Source organism: Hyperolius riggenbachi, chromosome 10 (genome assembly GCF_040937935.1).
Source record: "Hyperolius riggenbachi isolate aHypRig1 chromosome 10, aHypRig1.pri, whole genome shotgun sequence".
NCBI classification, from domain to species: domain Eukaryota; kingdom Metazoa; phylum Chordata; class Amphibia; order Anura; family Hyperoliidae; genus Hyperolius; species Hyperolius riggenbachi.
The window spans coordinates 281,440,201-281,459,881 of NC_090655.1; the positions used below are offsets into that span (position 1 = coordinate 281,440,201).

General features: G+C 45.1%; 1 protein-coding gene across 1 annotated transcript in view; it reads right to left on the minus strand.

Annotated features, from left to right (window-relative positions):
• The window catches only part of LOC137537250 (zinc finger protein 721-like), a 75,503-nt gene extending 56,208 nt beyond the window's left edge, over positions 1–19,295 (minus strand). Inside the window, exons 1-2 of the mRNA XM_068259340.1 lie at positions 19,256–19,295; positions 10,208–11,062 (exon numbers count right to left, since the gene is read on the minus strand). Coding sequence (XP_068115441.1) covers positions 10,208–11,015 — 808 coding nt within the window. The 5' untranslated portion in view covers positions 11,016–11,062; positions 19,256–19,295. The remainder of the gene's footprint in view (positions 1–10,207; positions 11,063–19,255) is intronic.
• Between the last annotated feature and the right edge of the window lie 386 nt (positions 19,296–19,681).

A 19,681-nucleotide genomic window follows, 5' to 3' on the forward strand; every position in this document is an offset into this window, starting at 1 on the left:
GCAAAGTGGTCTTTTCCCAGAAGAACTAAAGAAAGCAATCATAAAACCCCTCCTGAAGAAACCATCACTAGATCCTGATTCTGTAACCAACTACAGACCTGTGGCGAACTTACCATTCCTATCAAAAGTTATCGAGAAAGCAGTCGCCAACCAGCTAGAAGCCAGGCTTACAGATAACAACATCTTTGATACTTTTCAGTCAGGATTCAGGAAAAGGCACAGCACTGAAACAGCATTCGTCCGAGTAATGAATGATCTACTTACAGCAAGGGACAAGGGTGATTGCTCAGTTCTGATTCTTCTTGACTTGTCAGCAGCATTTGATACTGTGGCTCATGAAATTCTTATCCAGCGACTGAGGAATTACTGTGGCCTAAGGGGTACTGTTCTTAGATGGTTTCAGACCTTCCTATCTGGCAGGACACAGCAAGTATGTCTGGGCACACACTACTCAAATCCAGTGCCACTTGCCTATGGAGTTCCACAGGGTTCTGTACTATCACCATTACTCTTTGCAGCCTACATGCTCCCACTGGGCAAAATAATCCAGAACTATGGCCTAGGATACCATTGTTATGCAGATGACACACAACTGTATCTGTCCTTCAAGCCTGGCACCCAAGACCCATCAGCATCCATAAATGCGTGTCTAGTGGATTTACAAAATTGGATGAACACCAGCTGGCTGAGGCTGAACTCTGACAAAACAGAGGTGTTGGTGGTAGGTGGTCCACACATGATGGATAAAGTTCAAAACACTCACCACCTCAAACTAGCAATTGGGGGAGATACTGTACAGTATAAAGACTCTGTGCGAAACCTTGGGGTGATCCTGGATGGAAATCTAAAACTCAGACAGCAGGCATCAGCTGTCGTCAAGTCTTCCTTCTTCCATCTAAGAAATATAGCGAAAATCAAACACCTTATCCCAGCTGAAGACCTACCTGCCCTGGTTCACGCATTTGTATCCTCCCGCCTAGACTACTGCAACGCCCTGTTCATCGGATCTACAGATAAGGCTCTGCGCCCCTTACAGCTAGTACAGAATGCTGCAGCCAGACTCCTAGCCAATGCCCCCCGCAGCTCACACATCACCCCAGTACTGCAAACTCTTCACTGGTTGCCAGTAAAATGGAGAATCAATTTTAAGATCTGCCTGCTGACATTCAAGGCTCTACACCACATGGGACCCAAATACATAGCGGATCTATTGGAACTTTATGCCCCTTCACGCACCCTCCGCTCTGCCAACAAGATGAAGCTGGTTATTCCCAGGATACACTTAACATTTGGTGCTCGGGCCTTTTCCTACGCAGCCCCTACTCTATGGAACTCACTTCCACAATCAGTACGAGAGGCTCCTTTTCTGGACAGCTTTAAAAAAAGGCTAAAAACTCACCTCTTTTCCCGAGCCTTTGAGACTGCATAATGCAGGGTCACAGCGCTTTGAGTCCCCAGGGAGCAAAGCGCTATATAAATATTATTGTTATTGTTATATGTATGTGTGTGTGTGTATACCGTATATATGTATGTATATGTATGTGTGTGTGTATACTGTATATATGTGCAATTATACATTACCTGTCCTGAGTACGTCTTCGGTGCCTGCCTGCCTTCACACTAGCCGCTCTTCCCTATACACGCCGGCTGGTGTGGCTCATGTGTGATGTCACATGTGCCAGAAGCGTTCATGGGAAGTGTAGCGGTGGATTCAGAAGAGGACGGGCACCACAACACAGGACAGGTAACGTATCAATGCACATACATGTACACACACACACACACACACACACACACACACACACACACACACACACACACACATATATATATATATATATATATATATATATATATATATATATATATATATATATATATATATATATATATATATATATATATATATATATATATATATATATATATATATATATATATATATATATATATATATATATATATATATATATATATATATATATATATATATATACACACACACACACACACACACACACATTTATACATACATATACACACACACACACACATTTATATATACATATACACACACATTCATATATACACATATACACACATTTATACATACATATGTCAAACATATTTAATCTGTATTATCAGATTGTCATTAGGTAAACTGAAGTAGTGTAAGAACTATAATTAGAGAAACACATATATACATATCTTATGGTATATGACTAATGTAACTGTATGCATTATTATATCATGTGCAGTGTGTGTTTAATAATCCTATTATATCTGATGTGCTGTGAACTATAACCTACTAAGAATGAACTGTTGGTGAACTCTGTAAAATACCCTTTCACCTACTTAAAGTATGAACTCTAAAAGACCTATCAACTGTGTTTAAACCCTGTGTGCACCTGCAGTCGTAAATTTCAAGGTGGCTTAATTCAAGGCCAACTCCCCCTCACATGGATGAGACGTGTCTAGACATGTCTGTCTCTTGTGATGACCCCAAAACTCACGCGAGTTAAAACTTGGTATAGGTACGATGTCCCCTATAAATATAGGTCAAGACAATGTTCAGATAAGACATTGCTGAGATATGCTGTAAGAGAGGTGGTACGTAGCTCTATTTAATTTTTGTACTCCGGATGGCTGAGAAATGTTGCTAGATATTTTTACAATTGCTCTATTTATTATAACCCTGTTCTATGTGATCTTTGTATACTCTGTTTATTATTACGAGAATACATTTATTATAGAACAAAAAGTGATCAAGGAATGTAAGAAGTAATAGGGGTGTGATGTGTGTAATGTGGCTGCACAGTGTGCCTGTAATGAGGTATAAACACATTATGTACACAGGGAATGTGAGAAGTAATAGGGATGTGATGTGTGTAATGTGACTGCACAGTGTGCCTGTAATGAGGTATAAACACGCTATGTACACAGGGAATGTGAGAAGTAATAGGGGTGTGATGTGTAATATGACTGCACAGTGTGCCTGTAATGAGGTATAAACACACTATGTACACAGAGAATGTGAGAAGTAATAGGGGTGTGATGTGTGTAATGTGACTGCACAGTGTGCCTGTAATGAGGTATAAACACACTATGTACACAGAGAATGTGAGAAGTAATAGGGGTGTGATGTGTGTAATGTGACTGCACAGTGTGCCTGTAATGAGGTATAAACACACTATGTACACAGGGAATGTGAGAAGTAATAGGGGTGTGATGTGTGTAATGTGACTGCACAATGTTCCTGTAATGAGGTATAAACACACTATGTACACAGGGAATGTGAGAAGTAATAGGGGTGTGATGTGTGTAATGTGGCTGCATAGTGTGCCTGTAATGAGGTATAAACACACTATGTACACAGGGAATGTGAGGAGTAATAGGGGTGTGATGTGTGTAATGTGACTGCACAGTGTGCCTGTAATGAGGTATAAACACGCTATGTACACAGAGAATGTGAGAAGTAATAGGGGTGTGATGTGTAATGTGACTGCACAGTGTGCCTGTAATGAGGTATAAACACACTATGTACACAGAGAATGTGAGAAGTAATAGGGGTGTGATGTGTGTAATGTGACTGCACAGTGTGCCTGTAATGAGGTATAAACACACTATGTACACAGAGAATGTGAGAAGTAATAGGGGTGTGATGTGTGTAATGTGACTGCACAGTGTGCCTGTAATGAGGTATAAACACACTATGTACACAGGGAATGTGAGAAGTAATAGGGGTGTGATGTGTGTAATGTGACTGCACAATGTTCCTGTAATGAGGTATAAACACACTATGTACACAGGGAATGTGAGAAGTAATAGGGGTGTGATGTGTGTAATGTGACTGCACAGTGTGCCTGTAATGAGGTATACACACACTATGTACACAGAGAATGTGAGAAGTAATAGGGGTGTGATGTGTGTAATGTGACTGCACAGTGTGCCTGTAATGAGGTATACACACACTATGTACACAGAGAATGTGAGAAGTAATAGGGGTGTGATGTGTAATGTGACTGCACAGTGTGCCTGTAATGAGGTATAAACACACTATGTACACAGGGAATGTGAGTAGTAATAGGGGTGTGACGTGTAATGTGACTGCATAGTGTGCCTGTAATGAGGTATAAACACACTATGTACACAGGGAATGTGAGGAGTAATAGGGGCGTGATGTGTGTAATGTGACTGCACAGTGTGCCTGTAATGAGGTATAAACACACTATGTACACAGGGAATGTGAGGAGTAATAGGGGTGTAATGTGTGTAATGTGACTGCACAGTGTGCCTGTAATGAGGTATAAACACACTATGTACACAGGGAATGTGAGAAGTAATAGGGGTGTGATGTGTGTAATGTGACTGCACAGTGTGCCTGTAATGAGGTGTAAACACACTATGTACACGGGGAATGTGAGAAGTAATAGGGGCGTGATTATGTAATGTGGCTGCACGGTGTGCCTGTAATGAGGTATAAACACACTATGTACACAGGGAATGTGAGAAGTAATAGGGGTGTGATGTGTAATGTGACTGCACAGTGTGCCTGTAATGAGGTATAAACACACTATGTACACAGGGAATGTGAGAAGTAATAGGGGTGTGATGTGTGTAATGTGACTGCACAGTGTGCCTGTAATGAGGTATAAACACACTATGTACACAGGGAATGTGAGAAGTAATAGGGGTGTGATGTGTGTAATGTGACTGCACAGTGTGCCTGTAATGAGGTATAAACACACTATGTACACAGGGAATGTGAGAAGTAATAGGGGTGTGATGTATGTAATGTGACTGCACAATGTGCCTGTAATGAGGTATAAACACACTATGTACACAGGGAATGTGAGGAGTAATAGGGGCGTGATGTGTGTAATGTGACTGCACAGTGTGCCTGTAATGAGGTATAAACACACTATGTACACAGGGAATGTGAGAAGTAATAGGGGTGTGATGTGTGTAATGTGGCTGCACGGTGTGCCTGTAATGAGGTATAAACACACTATGTACACAGGGAATGTGAGAAGTAATAGGGGTGTGATGTGTGTAATGTGACTGCACAGTGTGCCTGTAATGAGGTATAAACACACTATGTACACAGGGAATGTGAGAAGTAATAGGGGTGTGATGTGTAATGTGACTGCACAGTGTGCCTGTAATGAGGTATAAACACACTATGTACACAGGGAATGTGAGAAGTAATAGGGGTGTGATGTGTGTAATGTGGCTGCACTGTGTGCCTGTAATGAGGTATAAACACACTATGTACACAGGGAATGTGAGGAGTAATAGGGGTGTGATGTGTGTAATGTGACTGCACAGTGTGCCTGTAATGAGGTATAAACACACTCTGTACACAGGGAATGTGAGAAGTAATAGGGGTGTGATGTGTGTAATGTGACTGCACAGTGTGCCTGTAATGAGGTATAAACACACTATGTACACAGGGAATGTGAGAAGTAATAGGGGTGTGATGTGTAATGTGACTGCACAGTGTGCCTGTAATGAGGTATAAACACACTATGTACACAGGGAATGTGAGAAGTAATAGGGGTGTGATGTGTAATGTGACTGCACAGTGTGCCTGTAATGAGGTATAAACACACTATGTACACAGGGAATGTGAGGAGTAATAGGGGTGTGATGTATAATGTGGCTGCACAGTGTGCCTGTAATGAGGTATAAACACACTATGTACACAGGGAATGGGAGAATAGGGGTGTGATGTGTGTAATGTGACTGCACAGTGTGCCTGTAATGAGGTATAAACACACTATGTACACAGGGAATGTGAGAAGTAATAGGGATGTGATGTGTGTAATGTGACTGCACAATGTGCCTGTAATGAGGTATAAACACACTATGTACACAGGGAATGTGAGAAGTAATAGGGGTGTGATGTGTGTAATGTGACTGCACAGTGTGCCTATAATGAGGTATAAACACACTATGTACACAGGGAATGTGAGGAGTAATAGGGGTGTGATGTGTGGAATGTGACTGCACAGTGTGCCTGTAATGAGGTATAAACACACTATGTACATAGGGAATGTAAGGAGTAATAGGGATGTGATGTGTGTAATGTGACTGCACAGTGCGCCTGTAATGAGGTATGAACACACTATGTACACAGGGAACGTGAGAAGCAATAGGGTGTGATGTGTGTAATGTGACTGCACAGTGTGCCTGTAATGAGGTATAAACACACTATGTACACAGGGAATGTGAGAAGTAATAGGGGCGTGATGTGTGTAATGTGACTGCACAGTGTGCCTGTAATGAGGTATAAACACACTATGTACACAGGGAATGTGAGAAGTAATAGGGGTGTGATGTGTGTTATGTGACTGCACAGTGTGCCTGTAATGGGGTGTAAACACACTATGTACACAGGGAATGTAAGGAGTAATAGGGGTGTGATGTGTGTAATGTGACTGCACAGTGTGCCTGTAATGAGGTATAAACACATTATGTACACGGGGAATGTAAGGAGTAGTAGGGGTGTGATGTGTGTAATGTGACTGCACAGTGTGCCTGTAATGAGGTATAAACACACTATGTACACAGGGAATGTGAGAAGTAATAGGGGTGTGATGTGTGTAATGTGACTGCACAGTGTGCCTGTAATGAGGTATAAACACACTATGTACACAGGGAATGTGAGAAGTAATAGGGGTGTGATGTGTAATGCGACTGCACAGTGTGCCTGTAATGAGGTATAAACACACTATGTACACAGGGAATGTGAGGAGTAATAGGGGTGTGATGTGTGGAATGTGACTGCACAGTGTGCCTGTAATGAGGTATAAACACAGTATGTACACAGGGAATGTAAGGAGTAATAGGGATGTGATGTGTGTAATGTGACTGCACAGTGTGCCTGTAATGGGGTGTAAACACACTATGTACACAGGGAATGTGAGGAGTAATAGGGGTGTGATGTGTGTAATGTGACTGCACAGTGTGCCTGTAATGAGGTATAAACACATTATGTACACGGGGAATGTAAGGAGTAGTAGGGGTGTGATGTGTAATGTGACTGCACAATGGGCCTGTAATGAGGTATAAACACACTATGTACACAGGGAATGTGAGAAGTAATAGGGGTGTGATGTGTGTAATGTGGCTGCACAGTGTGCCTGTAATGAGGTATAAACACACTATGTACACAGGGAATGTGAGGAGTAATAGGGGTGTGATGTATAATGTGGCTGCACAGTGTGCCTGTAATGAGGTATAAACACACTATGTACACAGGGAATGTGAGAAGTAATAGGGGTGTGATGTGTGTAATGTGACTGCACAGTGTGCCTGTAATGAGGTATAAACACACTATGTACACAGGGAATGTGAGAAGTAATAGGGGTGTGATGTGTGTAATGTGACTGCACAGTGTGCCTGTAATGAGGTATAAACACACTATGTACACAGGGAATGTGAGAAGTAATAGGGGTGTGATGTGTGTAATGTGACTGCACAGTGTGCCTGTAATAAGGTATAAACACACTATGTACACAGGGAATGTGAGAAGTAATAGGGGTGTGATGTGTGTAATGTGACTGCACAGTGTGCCTGTAATGAGGTATAAACACACTATGTACACAGGGAATGTGAGAAGTAATAGGGGTGTGATGTGTGTAATGTGACTGCACAGTGTGCCTGTAATGAGGTATAAACACACTATGTACACAGGGAATGTGAGAAGTAATAGGGGTGTGATGTGTAATGTGACTGCACAGTGTGCCTGTAATGAGGTATAAACACACTATGTACACAGGGAATGTGAGAAGTAATAGGGGTGTGATGTGTGTAATGTGACTGCACAGTGTGCCTGTAATGTGGTATAAACACACTATGTACACAGGGAATGTGAGAAGTAATAGGGGTGTGATGTGTGTAATGTGACTGCACAGTGTGCCTGTAATGAGGTATAAACACACTATGTACACAGGGAATGTGAGAAGTAATAGGGGTGTGATGTGTAATGTGACTGCACAGTGTGCCTGTAATGAGGTATAAACACACTATGTACACAGGGAATGTGAGAAGTAATAGGGGTGTGATGTGTAATGTGACTGCACAGTGTACCTGTAATGAGGTATAAACACACTATGTACACAGGGAATGTGAGGAGTAATAGGGGTGTGATGTGTAATGTGACTGCACAGTGTGTCTGTAATGAGGTATAAACACACGATGTACACAGGGAATGTGAGAAGTAATAGGGGTGTGATGTGTAATGTGGCTGCACAGTGTGCCTGTAATGAGGTATAACACACTATGTACACAGGGAATGTGAGAAGTAATAGGGGTGTGATGTGTGTAATGTGGCTGCACAGTGTGCCTGTAATGAGGTATAAACACACTATGTACACAGGGAATGTGAGAAGTAATAGGGGTGTGATGTGTAATGTGACTGCACAGTGTGCCTGTAATGAGGTATAAACACACTATGTACACAGGGAATGTGAGAAGTAATAGGGTGTGATGTGTAATGTGACTGCACAGTGTGCCTGTAATGTGGTATAAACACACTATGTACACAGGGAATGTGAGAAGTAATAGGGGTGTGATGTGTAATGTGACTGCACAGTGTGCCTGTAATGAGGTATAAACACACTATGTACACAGGGAATGTGAGAAGTAATAGGGGTGTGATGTGTAATGTGACTGCACAGTGTGCCTGTAATGAGGTATAAACACACTATGTACACAGGGAATGTGAGAAGTAATAGGGTGTGATGTGTAATGTGACTGCACAGTGTGCCTGTAATGTGGTATAAACACACTATGTACACAGGGAATGTGAGAAGTAATAGGGGTGTGATGTGTAATGTGACTGCACAGTGTGCCTGTAATGAGGTATAAACACACTATGTACACAGGGAATGTGAGAAGTAATAGGGGTGTGATGTGTGTAATGTGGCTGCACAGTGTGCCTGTAATGAGGTATAAACACACTATGTACACAGGGAATGTGAGAAGTAATAGGGGTGTGATGTGTGTAAAGTGACTGCACAGTGTGCCTGTAATGAGGTATAAACACACTATGTACACAGGGAATGTGAGAAGTAATAGGGGTGTGATGTGTAATGTGACTGCACAACGTGCCTGTAATGAGGTATAAACACACTATGTACACAGGGAATGTGAGAAGTAATAGGGGTGTGATGTGTAATGTGACTGCACAGTGTGCCTGTAATGAGGTATAAACACACTATGTACACAGGGAATGTGAGAAGTAATAGGGGTGTGATGTGTAATGTGACTGCACAGTGTGCCTGTAATGAGGTATAAACACACTATGTACACAGGGAATGTGAGGAGTAATAAGGGTGTGATGTGTAATGTGACTGCACAGTGTGCCTGTAATGAGGTATAAACACACTATGTACACAGGGAATGTGAGGAGTAATAGGGGTGTGATGTGTGTAAAGTGACTGCACAGTGTGCCTGTAATGAGGTATAAACACACTATGTACACAGGGAATGTGAGAAGTAATAGGGGTGTGATGTGTGTAAAGTGACTGCACAGTGTGCCTGTAATGAGGTATAAACACACTATGTACACAGGGAATGTGAGAAGTAATAGGGGTGTGATGTGTGTAATGTGACTGCACAGTGTGCCTGTAATGAGGTATAAACACACTATGTACACAGGGAATGTGAGAAGTAATAGGGGTGTGATGTGTAATGTGACTGCACAACGTGCCTGTAATGAGGTATAAACACACTATGTACACAGGGAATGTGAGAAGTAATAGGGGTGTGATGTGTAATGTGACTGCACAGTGTGCCTGTAATGAGGTATAAACACACTATTTACACAGGGATTGTGAGGAGTAATAGGGGTGTGATGTGTGTAATGTGACTGCACAGTGTGCCTGTAACGAGGTATAAACACAATTTAGTGAGTGACTCTCATAGTTGGAAAGTCCTCACCTGATCTGCATTGTATTACTTCTGTGAGATGTATCAGGATGCTGCTTATGCATCCCCCCTCCACAGAACAGGGTAATCCAAAGCAATCAGTACTGTTGTTAGTAAGCGGTCACCAAATACTATCAAGACTGATGGATTAAGATGTAAAAAAATGTAACATGAGGAGTTAGGATCATATCACCTTATATGGCAAGTCTATGAGCAGTGACACAGTCGTAATAACTAAGAAGACATTCAGTATTTAATTTTGATTACTCACCTGTTTTACCCTCTGTAAGAGATTCTTCCTCTTTACTTGTCCCCATCAAGCCACCCTCCTCCATAGACTGCTGATCACTCCTCACATACGTCTCTTCTTCTTCCTCTTTACATGTCCTCATCATGTCACTCTCCTCCATAGACTGCTGATCACTCCTCACATACGTCTCTTCTTCTTCCTCTTTACATGTCCTCATCATGTCACTCTCCTCCATAGACTGCTGATCACTCCTCACATACGTCTCTTCTTCTTCCTCTTTACATGTCCTCATCATGTCACCCTCCTCCATAGACTGCTGATCACTCCTCACATACGTCTCTTCTTCTTCCTCTTTACATGTCCTCATCATGTCACCCTCCTCCATAGACTGCTGATCACTCCTCACATACGTCTCTTCTTCTTCCTCTTTACATGTCCTCATCATGTCACCCTTCTCCATAGACTGCTGATCACTCCTCACATACATCTCTTCTTCCTCTTTACATGTCCTCATCATGTCTCCCTCCTCCATAGACAGCTGATCACTCCTCACATACGTCTCTTCTTCTTCCTCTTTACATGTCCTCATCATGTCACCCTCCTCCATAGACTGCTGATCACTCCTCACATACGTCTCTTCTTCTTCCTCTTTACATGTCCTCATCATGTCACCCTTCTCCATAGACTGCTGATCACTCCTCACATACATCTCTTCTTCCTCTTTACATGTCCTCATCATGTCTCCCTCCTCCATAGACAGCTGATCACTCCTCACATACGTCTCTTCTTCTTCCTCTTTACATGTCCTCATCATGTCTCCCTCCTCCATAGACTGCTGATCACTCCTCTCTTGTTCTTTGAGCTCAGATCTCAGTTCTGAAAAGGATAACAGATTATAGCTGTAAGATACCAGCAGTAGTAAACAGAGCACAGAAAAGAACATACTTTGCTAGGGGTGATGATAATGTCTCCTGCACAGTCCCCTCTTCCATGGTCAAGGAAAAACACACACATATCCCGGCACATCATCTGAAGATAGGACCAAGGATGAGCTTCAAATGAAATCTGAATGAGTTTAATTTGGATTTCATACTGCTAATTAGTGCAGCTGATGAGGCGGGTGAGGGGGGGGGGGGTAACATACCCGACCTCCGTCCTCTTTAAATCTTCCCACGTTGCGTCTGACGCCGCTCTTACGTGACTACCTCACTTCCTGCTTCCAGGTTAAAGGAGGAAGCGTAGTAGTCACATGACGCGGCTTGGAACGCAGCGTAAGATGCGTCTTAGGAAGAATTAAAGAAAGACAGCTGCAGTGTAAGTTTAACCCCCCCCCCCCCCCCCTCACACGCCCCGTAAATTGCAGTAATTAGGAGGATTAAATATGAATGAAACTCATTCAGATTTCATTTGAAGCTGATCCCTGGTTAGGACATTTAAATAAGTTATTAAGGAAAGGGAGGTGCTAAAGGGGGTGTGGCCAGAAAAATAGCAAAAAACAATTAACCCTTTGCACACTCACATGCAAATGTTCAAGCAAATGCAATCATTTGAATCAATCATCCAGGCACCACGGCTATTCCTACAGCTAAGTTAAAATCAATGGTTTTAGTTACAAAAGAATGCATTCCCTTGCGTTGTCACCTACACTGCGCAGAACTATCCAGGAAAACGTAGGTTTCCTAAGTCTGGCCCTGTAACATGCATAGTGCAGACATGCAAACACTCATTGCATCAAACCTATCTAGGGATTAGGAGCACACATCCTGACGTCCTCTCCTGGGACAGATAGTGCATCATATCAATAGCACAAGGGACGTGTTTTTTGCCGTTTTTTTGCTTTCTTCCAGTGTGCCTTGCTCATCATCTGGTGCTTCTCTCCTCCTCTCCATGCTCACATTCCTGGGAGGTTACAGCAGTGTCGGCAGTGGTAGATGGATGAGGATGTGAGGGGAGAACAGCTGGAGACAGAGGGAGATAGGAGCAGAGGCCTGCAGCTAATAAGCTAAACAATATCATTACTTATGGATCCGGCACCTGATGAACTAGGCAGAGGGGACTGCAGCTCCATATCCTGACCATACCTGAGCCCACCTGTCCATCACCTACTAACCCCAAACCCTCCAAGAGCCATAGCAACAAACCTCCCAGCTGGGACAGTGCCAATACCAGGACCGAAGCAGCAGAGGCCACCCAACCCCTCTCTAGCTGCAGCCTCCATCTCCTCTGCCTGTCCTACCAGTCACGCCCCTTGTTATATGGCTCCACACCCTAGCTGTGCCCCACCAGCCATCATCTCTGTGCAGACTCCAACCTCTCCCACTGCGGGACATAAACCTCCTGTGACTGCAGTAATAAACACAGATGATAACAGGTGTATTTAGAGCATGTGTCGAACTCCAGGCCTGGAGGGCCAGATCCACGCCAGTGTTTAGGATGGAATGAGAAAGAAAGTAATGTGTTCTACCTGATGGACCACACCTATCCTGATTCAGACCCATCAATTCATTTGAGCTGTATCAAAAATGTGTGAGGTTCTCGGCCCTCGTAGGACTAGTTGGACATACCTGATTTAGAGGCATGATTTCTAGCATAAGAAGTAATAGAAATCCAGAGATAAGGTAATACAGAGAGTGTGCATACGTGTGAGGCACCAGCTGGAGGTGGTAGCTGCTCCACGAGGATCTTATGGGCTCAGTATTCCATGGCAAGTATGTCCACCTCGACCTCAGCTCTGCCCAATATATAACAAGTATGTCCACCCTGAACTCTGCTCTGCCCAATATATAACAGGTATGTCCACCCCGACCTCTGCTCTGCCCGATATATAACATGTATGTCCACCCCGACCTCTGCTCTGCCCAATATATAACAAGTATGTCCACCCCGACCTCTGCCCTGCCCAATATATAACAAGTATGACCACCCCGACCTCTGCTCTGCCCAATATATAACAAGTATGTCCACCCCGACCTCTGCCCTGCCTAATATATAACAAGTATGTCCACCCCGACCTCTGCTCTGCCCAATATATAGCAAGTATGTCCACCCCGACCTCAGCCCTGCCCAATATATAACAAGTATGTCCACCCTGACCTCTGCTCTGCCCAATATATAACAAGTATGTCCACCCCGACCTCTGCTCTGCCCAATATATAACAAGTATGTCCACCCTGACCTCTGCTCTGCCCAATATATAACAAGTATGACCACCCCGACCTATGCTCTGCCCAATATATAACAAGTATGTCCACCCCGACCTCTGCTCTGCCCAATATATAGCAAGTATGTCCACCCCGACCTCTGCTCTGCCCAATATATAACAAATATGTCCACCCCGACCTCTGCTCTGTGCAATATATAACAAGTATGTCCACCTCGACCTCTGCTCTGCCCAATATATAACAAGTATGCCCACCCCGACCTCTGCTCTGCCCAATATATAACAAGCATGCCCACCCCGACCTCTGCTCTGCCCAATATATAACAAGCATGTCCACCCCGACCTCTGCTCTGCCCAATATATAACAAGCATGCCCACCCCGACCTCTGCTCTGCCCAATATATAACAAGTATGTCCACTCCGACCTCTGCTCCGCCCTATATATAACAAGTATGTCCACCCCGACCTCTGCTCTGCCCAATATATAACAAGTATGCCCACCCCGACCTCTGCTCTGCCCAATATATAACAATTATGTCCACCCTGACCTCTGCTCTGCCCGATATATAACAAGTATGTCCACCCCGACCTCTGCTCTGCCCAATATATAACAAGTATGCCCACCCCGACCTCTGCTCTGCCCAATATATAACAAGTATGTCCACCCCGACCTCTGCTCTGCCCAATATATAGCAAGTATGTCCACCCCGACCTCTGCTCTGCCCAATATATAACAAGTATGTCCACCCCGACCTCTGCCCTGCCCAATATATAACAAGTATGTCCACCCCGGCCTCTGCTCTGCCCAATATATAACATGTATGACCACCCCGACCTCTGCTCTGCCCAATATATAACAAGTATGTCCCCCCCGACCTCTGCTCTGCCCAATATATAACAAGTATGCCCACCCCGACCTCTGCTCTGCCCAACATATAACAAGTATGTCCACCCCGACCTCTGCTCTGCCCAATATATAACAAGTATGCCCACCCCGACCTCTGCTCTGCCCAACATATAACAAGTATGTCCACCCCGACCTCTGCTCTGCCCAATATATAACAAGTGTGTCCACCCTGACCTCTGCTCTGCCCAATATATAACAAGTATGTCCACCCCGACCTCTGCCCTGCCCAATATATAACAAGTATGTCCACCCCGACCTCTGCTCTGCCCAATATATAACAAGTATCTCCACCCCAACCTCTGCTCTGCCCAATATATAACAAGTATGTCCACCCCGACCTCTGCTCTGCCCAATATATAACAAGTACGTCCACCCCAACCTCTACCCTGCCCTGCCCAATATATAACAAGTATCTCCACCCCAACCTCTGCTCTGCCCAATATATAACAAGTATGTCCACCCCGACCTCTGCTCTGCCCTATATATAACAAGTATGTCCGCCCCGACCTCTGCTCTGCCCAATATATAACAAGTATGTCCACCCCGGCCTCTGCTCTGCCCAATATATAACATGTATGACCACCCTGACATCTGCTCTGCCCAATATATAACAAGTATGTCCCCCCGACCTCTGCTCTGGCCGATATATAACAAGTATGTCCACCCCCACCTCTGCTCTGCCCAATATATAACAAGTATGTCCACCCCGACCTCTGCTCTGCCCAATATATAACATGTATGACCACCCCGACCTGTGCTCTGCCCAATATATAACATGTATGTCCACCCTGACCTCTGCTCTGCCCAATATATAACAAGTATGTCCACCCCGACCTCTGCTCTGCCCAATATATAACAAGTATGTCCACCCCGACCTCTGCCCTGCCCAATATATAACAAGTATGTCCACCCCGGCCTCTGCTCTGCCCAATATATAACATGTATGACCACCCCGACCTCTGCTCTGCCCAATATATAACAAGTATGTCCCCCCCGACCTCTGCTCTGCCCAATATATAACAAGTATGCCCACCCCGACCTCTGCTCTGCCCAACATATAACAAGTATGTCCACCCCGACCTCTGCTCTGCCCAATATATAACAAGTATGCCCACCCCGACCTCTGCTCTGCCCAACATATAACAAGTATGTCCACCCCGACCTCTGCTCTGCCCAATATATAACAAGTGTGTCCACCCTGACCTCTGCTCTGCCCAATATATAACAAGTATGTCCACCCAGACCTCTGCTCCGCCCAATATATAACAAGTATGTCCACCCCGACCTCTGCTCTGCTCAATATATAACAAGTATGTCCACCCCGACCTCTGCACTGCCCAATATATAACAAGTATGTCCACCCCGACCTCTGCTCTGCCCCAATATATAACAAGTATGACCACCCCGACCTCTGCTCTGCCCGATATATAACAAGCATGCCCACCCCGACCTCTGCCCTGCCCAATATATAACAAGTATGTCCACCCCGACCTCTGCTCTGCCCAAAATATAACAAGTATGTCCACCCAGACCTCTGCTCCGCCCAATATATAACAAGTATGTCCACCCCGACCTCTGCTCTGCTCAATATATAACAAGTATGTCCACCCCGACCCCTGTTCTGCCCAATATATAACAAGTATGTCCACCCTGACCTCCGCTCTGCCCAATATATAACAAGTATGTCCACCCCGACCTCTGCTCTGCCCAATATATAACAAGTATGTCCACCCAGACCTCTGCTCTGCCCAATATATAACAAGTATGTCCACCCCCGACCTCTGCTCTTCCCAATATATAACAAGTATGGCCACCCCGACCTCTGCTCTGCCCAATATATAACAAGTATGCCCCCCCCCCACCTCTGCTCTGCCCAATATATAACCAGTATGTCCACCCCGACCTCTGCTCTGCCCAATATATAACAAGTATGTCCACCCCGACCTCTGCTCTGCCCAATATATAACAAGTATGTCCACCCTGACCTCTGCTCTGCCCAATATATAACAAGTATGTCCACCCCGACCTCTGCTCTGCCCAATATATAACAAGTATGTCCACCCCGACCTCTGCTCTGCCCAATATATAACAAGCATGTCCACCCCGACCTCTGCTCTGCCCAATATATAACAAGTATGACCACCCCGACCTCTGCTCTGCCCAATATATAACAAGTATGTCCACCCCCACCTCTGCTCTGCCCAATATATAACAAGTATGTCCACCCTGACCTCTGCTCTGCCCAATATATAACAAGTATGTCCACCCAGACCTCTGCTCCGCCCAATATATAACAAGTATGTCCACCCCGTCCTCTGCTCTGCCCAATATATAACAAGTATGTCCACCCCGACCCCTGTTCTGCCCAATATATAACAAGTATGTCCACCCCGACCTCTGCTCTGCCCAATATATAACAAGTATGTCCACCCCGACCTCTGCCCAATATATAACAAGTATGTCCACCCCGACCTCTGCTCTGCCCAATATATAACAAGTATGTCCACCCAGACCTCTGCTCTGCCCAATATATAACAAGTATGTCCACCCCCGACCTCTGCTCTTCCCAATATATAACAAGTATGCCCACCCCGACCTCTGCTCCGCCCAATATATAACAAGTATGTCCACCCCGACCTCCGCTCTGCCCAATATATAACAAGTATGACCACCCCGACCTCTGCTCTGCCCAATATATAACAAGTATAACCACCCGACCTCTGCTCTGCCCAATATATAACAAGTATGTCCACCCCGACCTCTGCTCTGCCCAATATATAACAAGTATGCCCACCCCGACCTCTGCCCTGCCCAATATATAACAAGTATGACCACCCCGACCTCTGCTCTGCCCAATATATAACAAGTATAACCACCCGACCTCTGCTCTGCCCAATATATAACAAGTATGTCCACCCCGACCTCTGCTCTGCCCAATATATAACAAGTATGCCCACCCCGACCTCTGCTCCGCCCGATATATAACAAGTATGTCCACCCCGACCTCTGCTCCGCACGATATATATAACAAGTATGTCCACCCCGACCTCTGCTCCGCCCGATATATAACAAGTATGTCCACCCCGACCTCTGCTCCGCCCAATATATAACAAGTATGTCCACCCCGACCTCTGCTCTGCTCTGCCCAATATATAACAAGTATGTCCACCCCGACCTCTGCTCTGCCCAATATATAACAAGTATGTCCACCCAGACCTCTGCTCGCCCAATATATAACAAGTATGACCCCCGACCTCTGCTCTGTCCAATATATAACAAGTATCTCCACCCCGACCTCTGCTCTGCCCAATATATAACAAGTATGTCCACCCCGACCTCTGCTCTGCCCAACATATAACAAGTATGTCCACCCTGACCTCTGCTCTGCCCAATATATTAGGCTGACCAGGCGTCCTCTTTTGCCCGGACAGGTCCACTTTTTCTGACCTGTCCGGGCCGTCAGGGCAGGGTTTTGAAATGTCCGGGTAGGTAGTGAAGAGAGCCGTTTAGGAGCTGAACAGGAGCCGGCTCTTTGGAGTGAGTCGCTCCACCAGCTGCTGTATGAGTACTCCATGCACCCCCTCCTACTCTTGTTTATTGGCATAGCAGGAGGCAGGAGCGTCTGTGTTGCCTTAGAAACAAGGCTCTCTTCCTGTTTCCTGTGGCCACGCTGTGAAACACGCTCTGTCCCTTTCCTTCTCCCCTCCAGCCAGCCAGTCTGCTCCAGCGTGCAGGGACACTTCACCCTCCCCAAAGCTGCTTAGCACAGCGTGGTGTGACATCCAGCCAATTGGTCCCTGGTGAGCTGTCTCTCATTGCGCTCTGCCTTTACTCCTTTCTCTGCACAGACACTCGCACACTGCTCATCGGACATCACCTCTCCCCCAGCAGTCCCCCTACCCCCCTCCCTCCTTTCATGCTGCTGCCTTAACCCTTGGAGCTCTGTTTTCTTACCATGCTACACTTAATTTGCAACATCAGGGTTTTTCTCTTGTGTTTTTAAAAGGTGGTCACTCACTTAGGTTTACACTTTTCTTACTATCTCCTGCAGTTTATTTGGCATATTAATATTTAGTATTTATAAAGCACCAACATCTTCCAACCACAGCGCTGTACACAGTATATTGTCTTGTCATTTAGCTGTCCCTCGGTGGAGCTCACAATCTAATCCCCACCATAGGCATATGTCTCGTGTAATGTATATATCATAGTCTAGGGCAATTTTGGGGGAAGCCAATTAACTTATCTGTATGTTTTTGGGATGTGGAGGAAACCGGAGTGCCTGAAGGAAACTCACACAGACATGGGGAGAACATACAACCTACATGCAAATAGTGCCCTGGCTGTGATTGGAACCAGGGACCCAGCACTGGAAGGCGAGAGTGCTATCCACTACACCACCATGTAGAAAAAGGGGGTATGGTCTGTGTTAATGGCCAGAGTTTAGGGCGCCAGAGCTTATGTGCCTATAGGCTCCTGAGCTGTAAACCCGGCCCTGAGGATGGCTCAGGACGGCTGATTCATTGAACGGCTCGCAATCCAGCTCATGATCAGTAGCTCATGACTCAGAACCGAGGGCCCACAGCATCCCCGGCATGCAGATCACGCATCAGACGTGACACAGATGGCACACACAGGCAGGAGTAAAGTAATGCAGGGCAACAAGTAACAGCAAGCGGCAAGAGAACGACAGGTAGACAGGACAAGGCAGAGCACCGAGCAAGCAACAAGCGGGCGGCAAGCAGAGCGGAACACCAAGGCAGAGCACCAAGCGGGTGGCAAGTGGCAGCCGGGGCGCCCTTCCGAAACGTCTCACAGGTACGGCTCACGCACACGCCAGCACTCCCACACTCCTGTGAACCTGCGACCTCCAAGCACACTGCTAAGGTCTTGTATATTTGGCCCCACCCATGACCACGCCCACATGCTGTTGTGATTGTCCTCTTTTTTGGAAATCAAAATTTGGTCACCCTACAATATATAACAACAATCACACAATTACCTCTTCCAGCCGTGTCTTCTCTCCTCCTCCTCCTCCACCACCTTCTTTTCCTGCTATTACATCACTTTCCTTTTTGTGTTTACATCTCTTCCTTCCTTTGGCTTTATGACCTCTTATCTGTGCGTTCCACTTGGAAGAGGTAACATTGCCATCTAGTGGTGAATAGGCTAACTGCAGCCTCTGTTTACAGTAGTGATGAGATCACATTTCATATAGTAGTAATTTCCCAGCGAAATTTGCAATTACAATGCAAAAATCATAAAGCAACATTTCAAACTGTTACAACATTCATTTTGTACATAATCATGGTTAAATAGGTAGAATTACACATTGACTTATAACTTCAGGAAATATTCATCTCTGTGAAAATGCCTGTTGACCTCAATGCATTTGGTGGGAATTCAATTTTGCATACACACCCATACA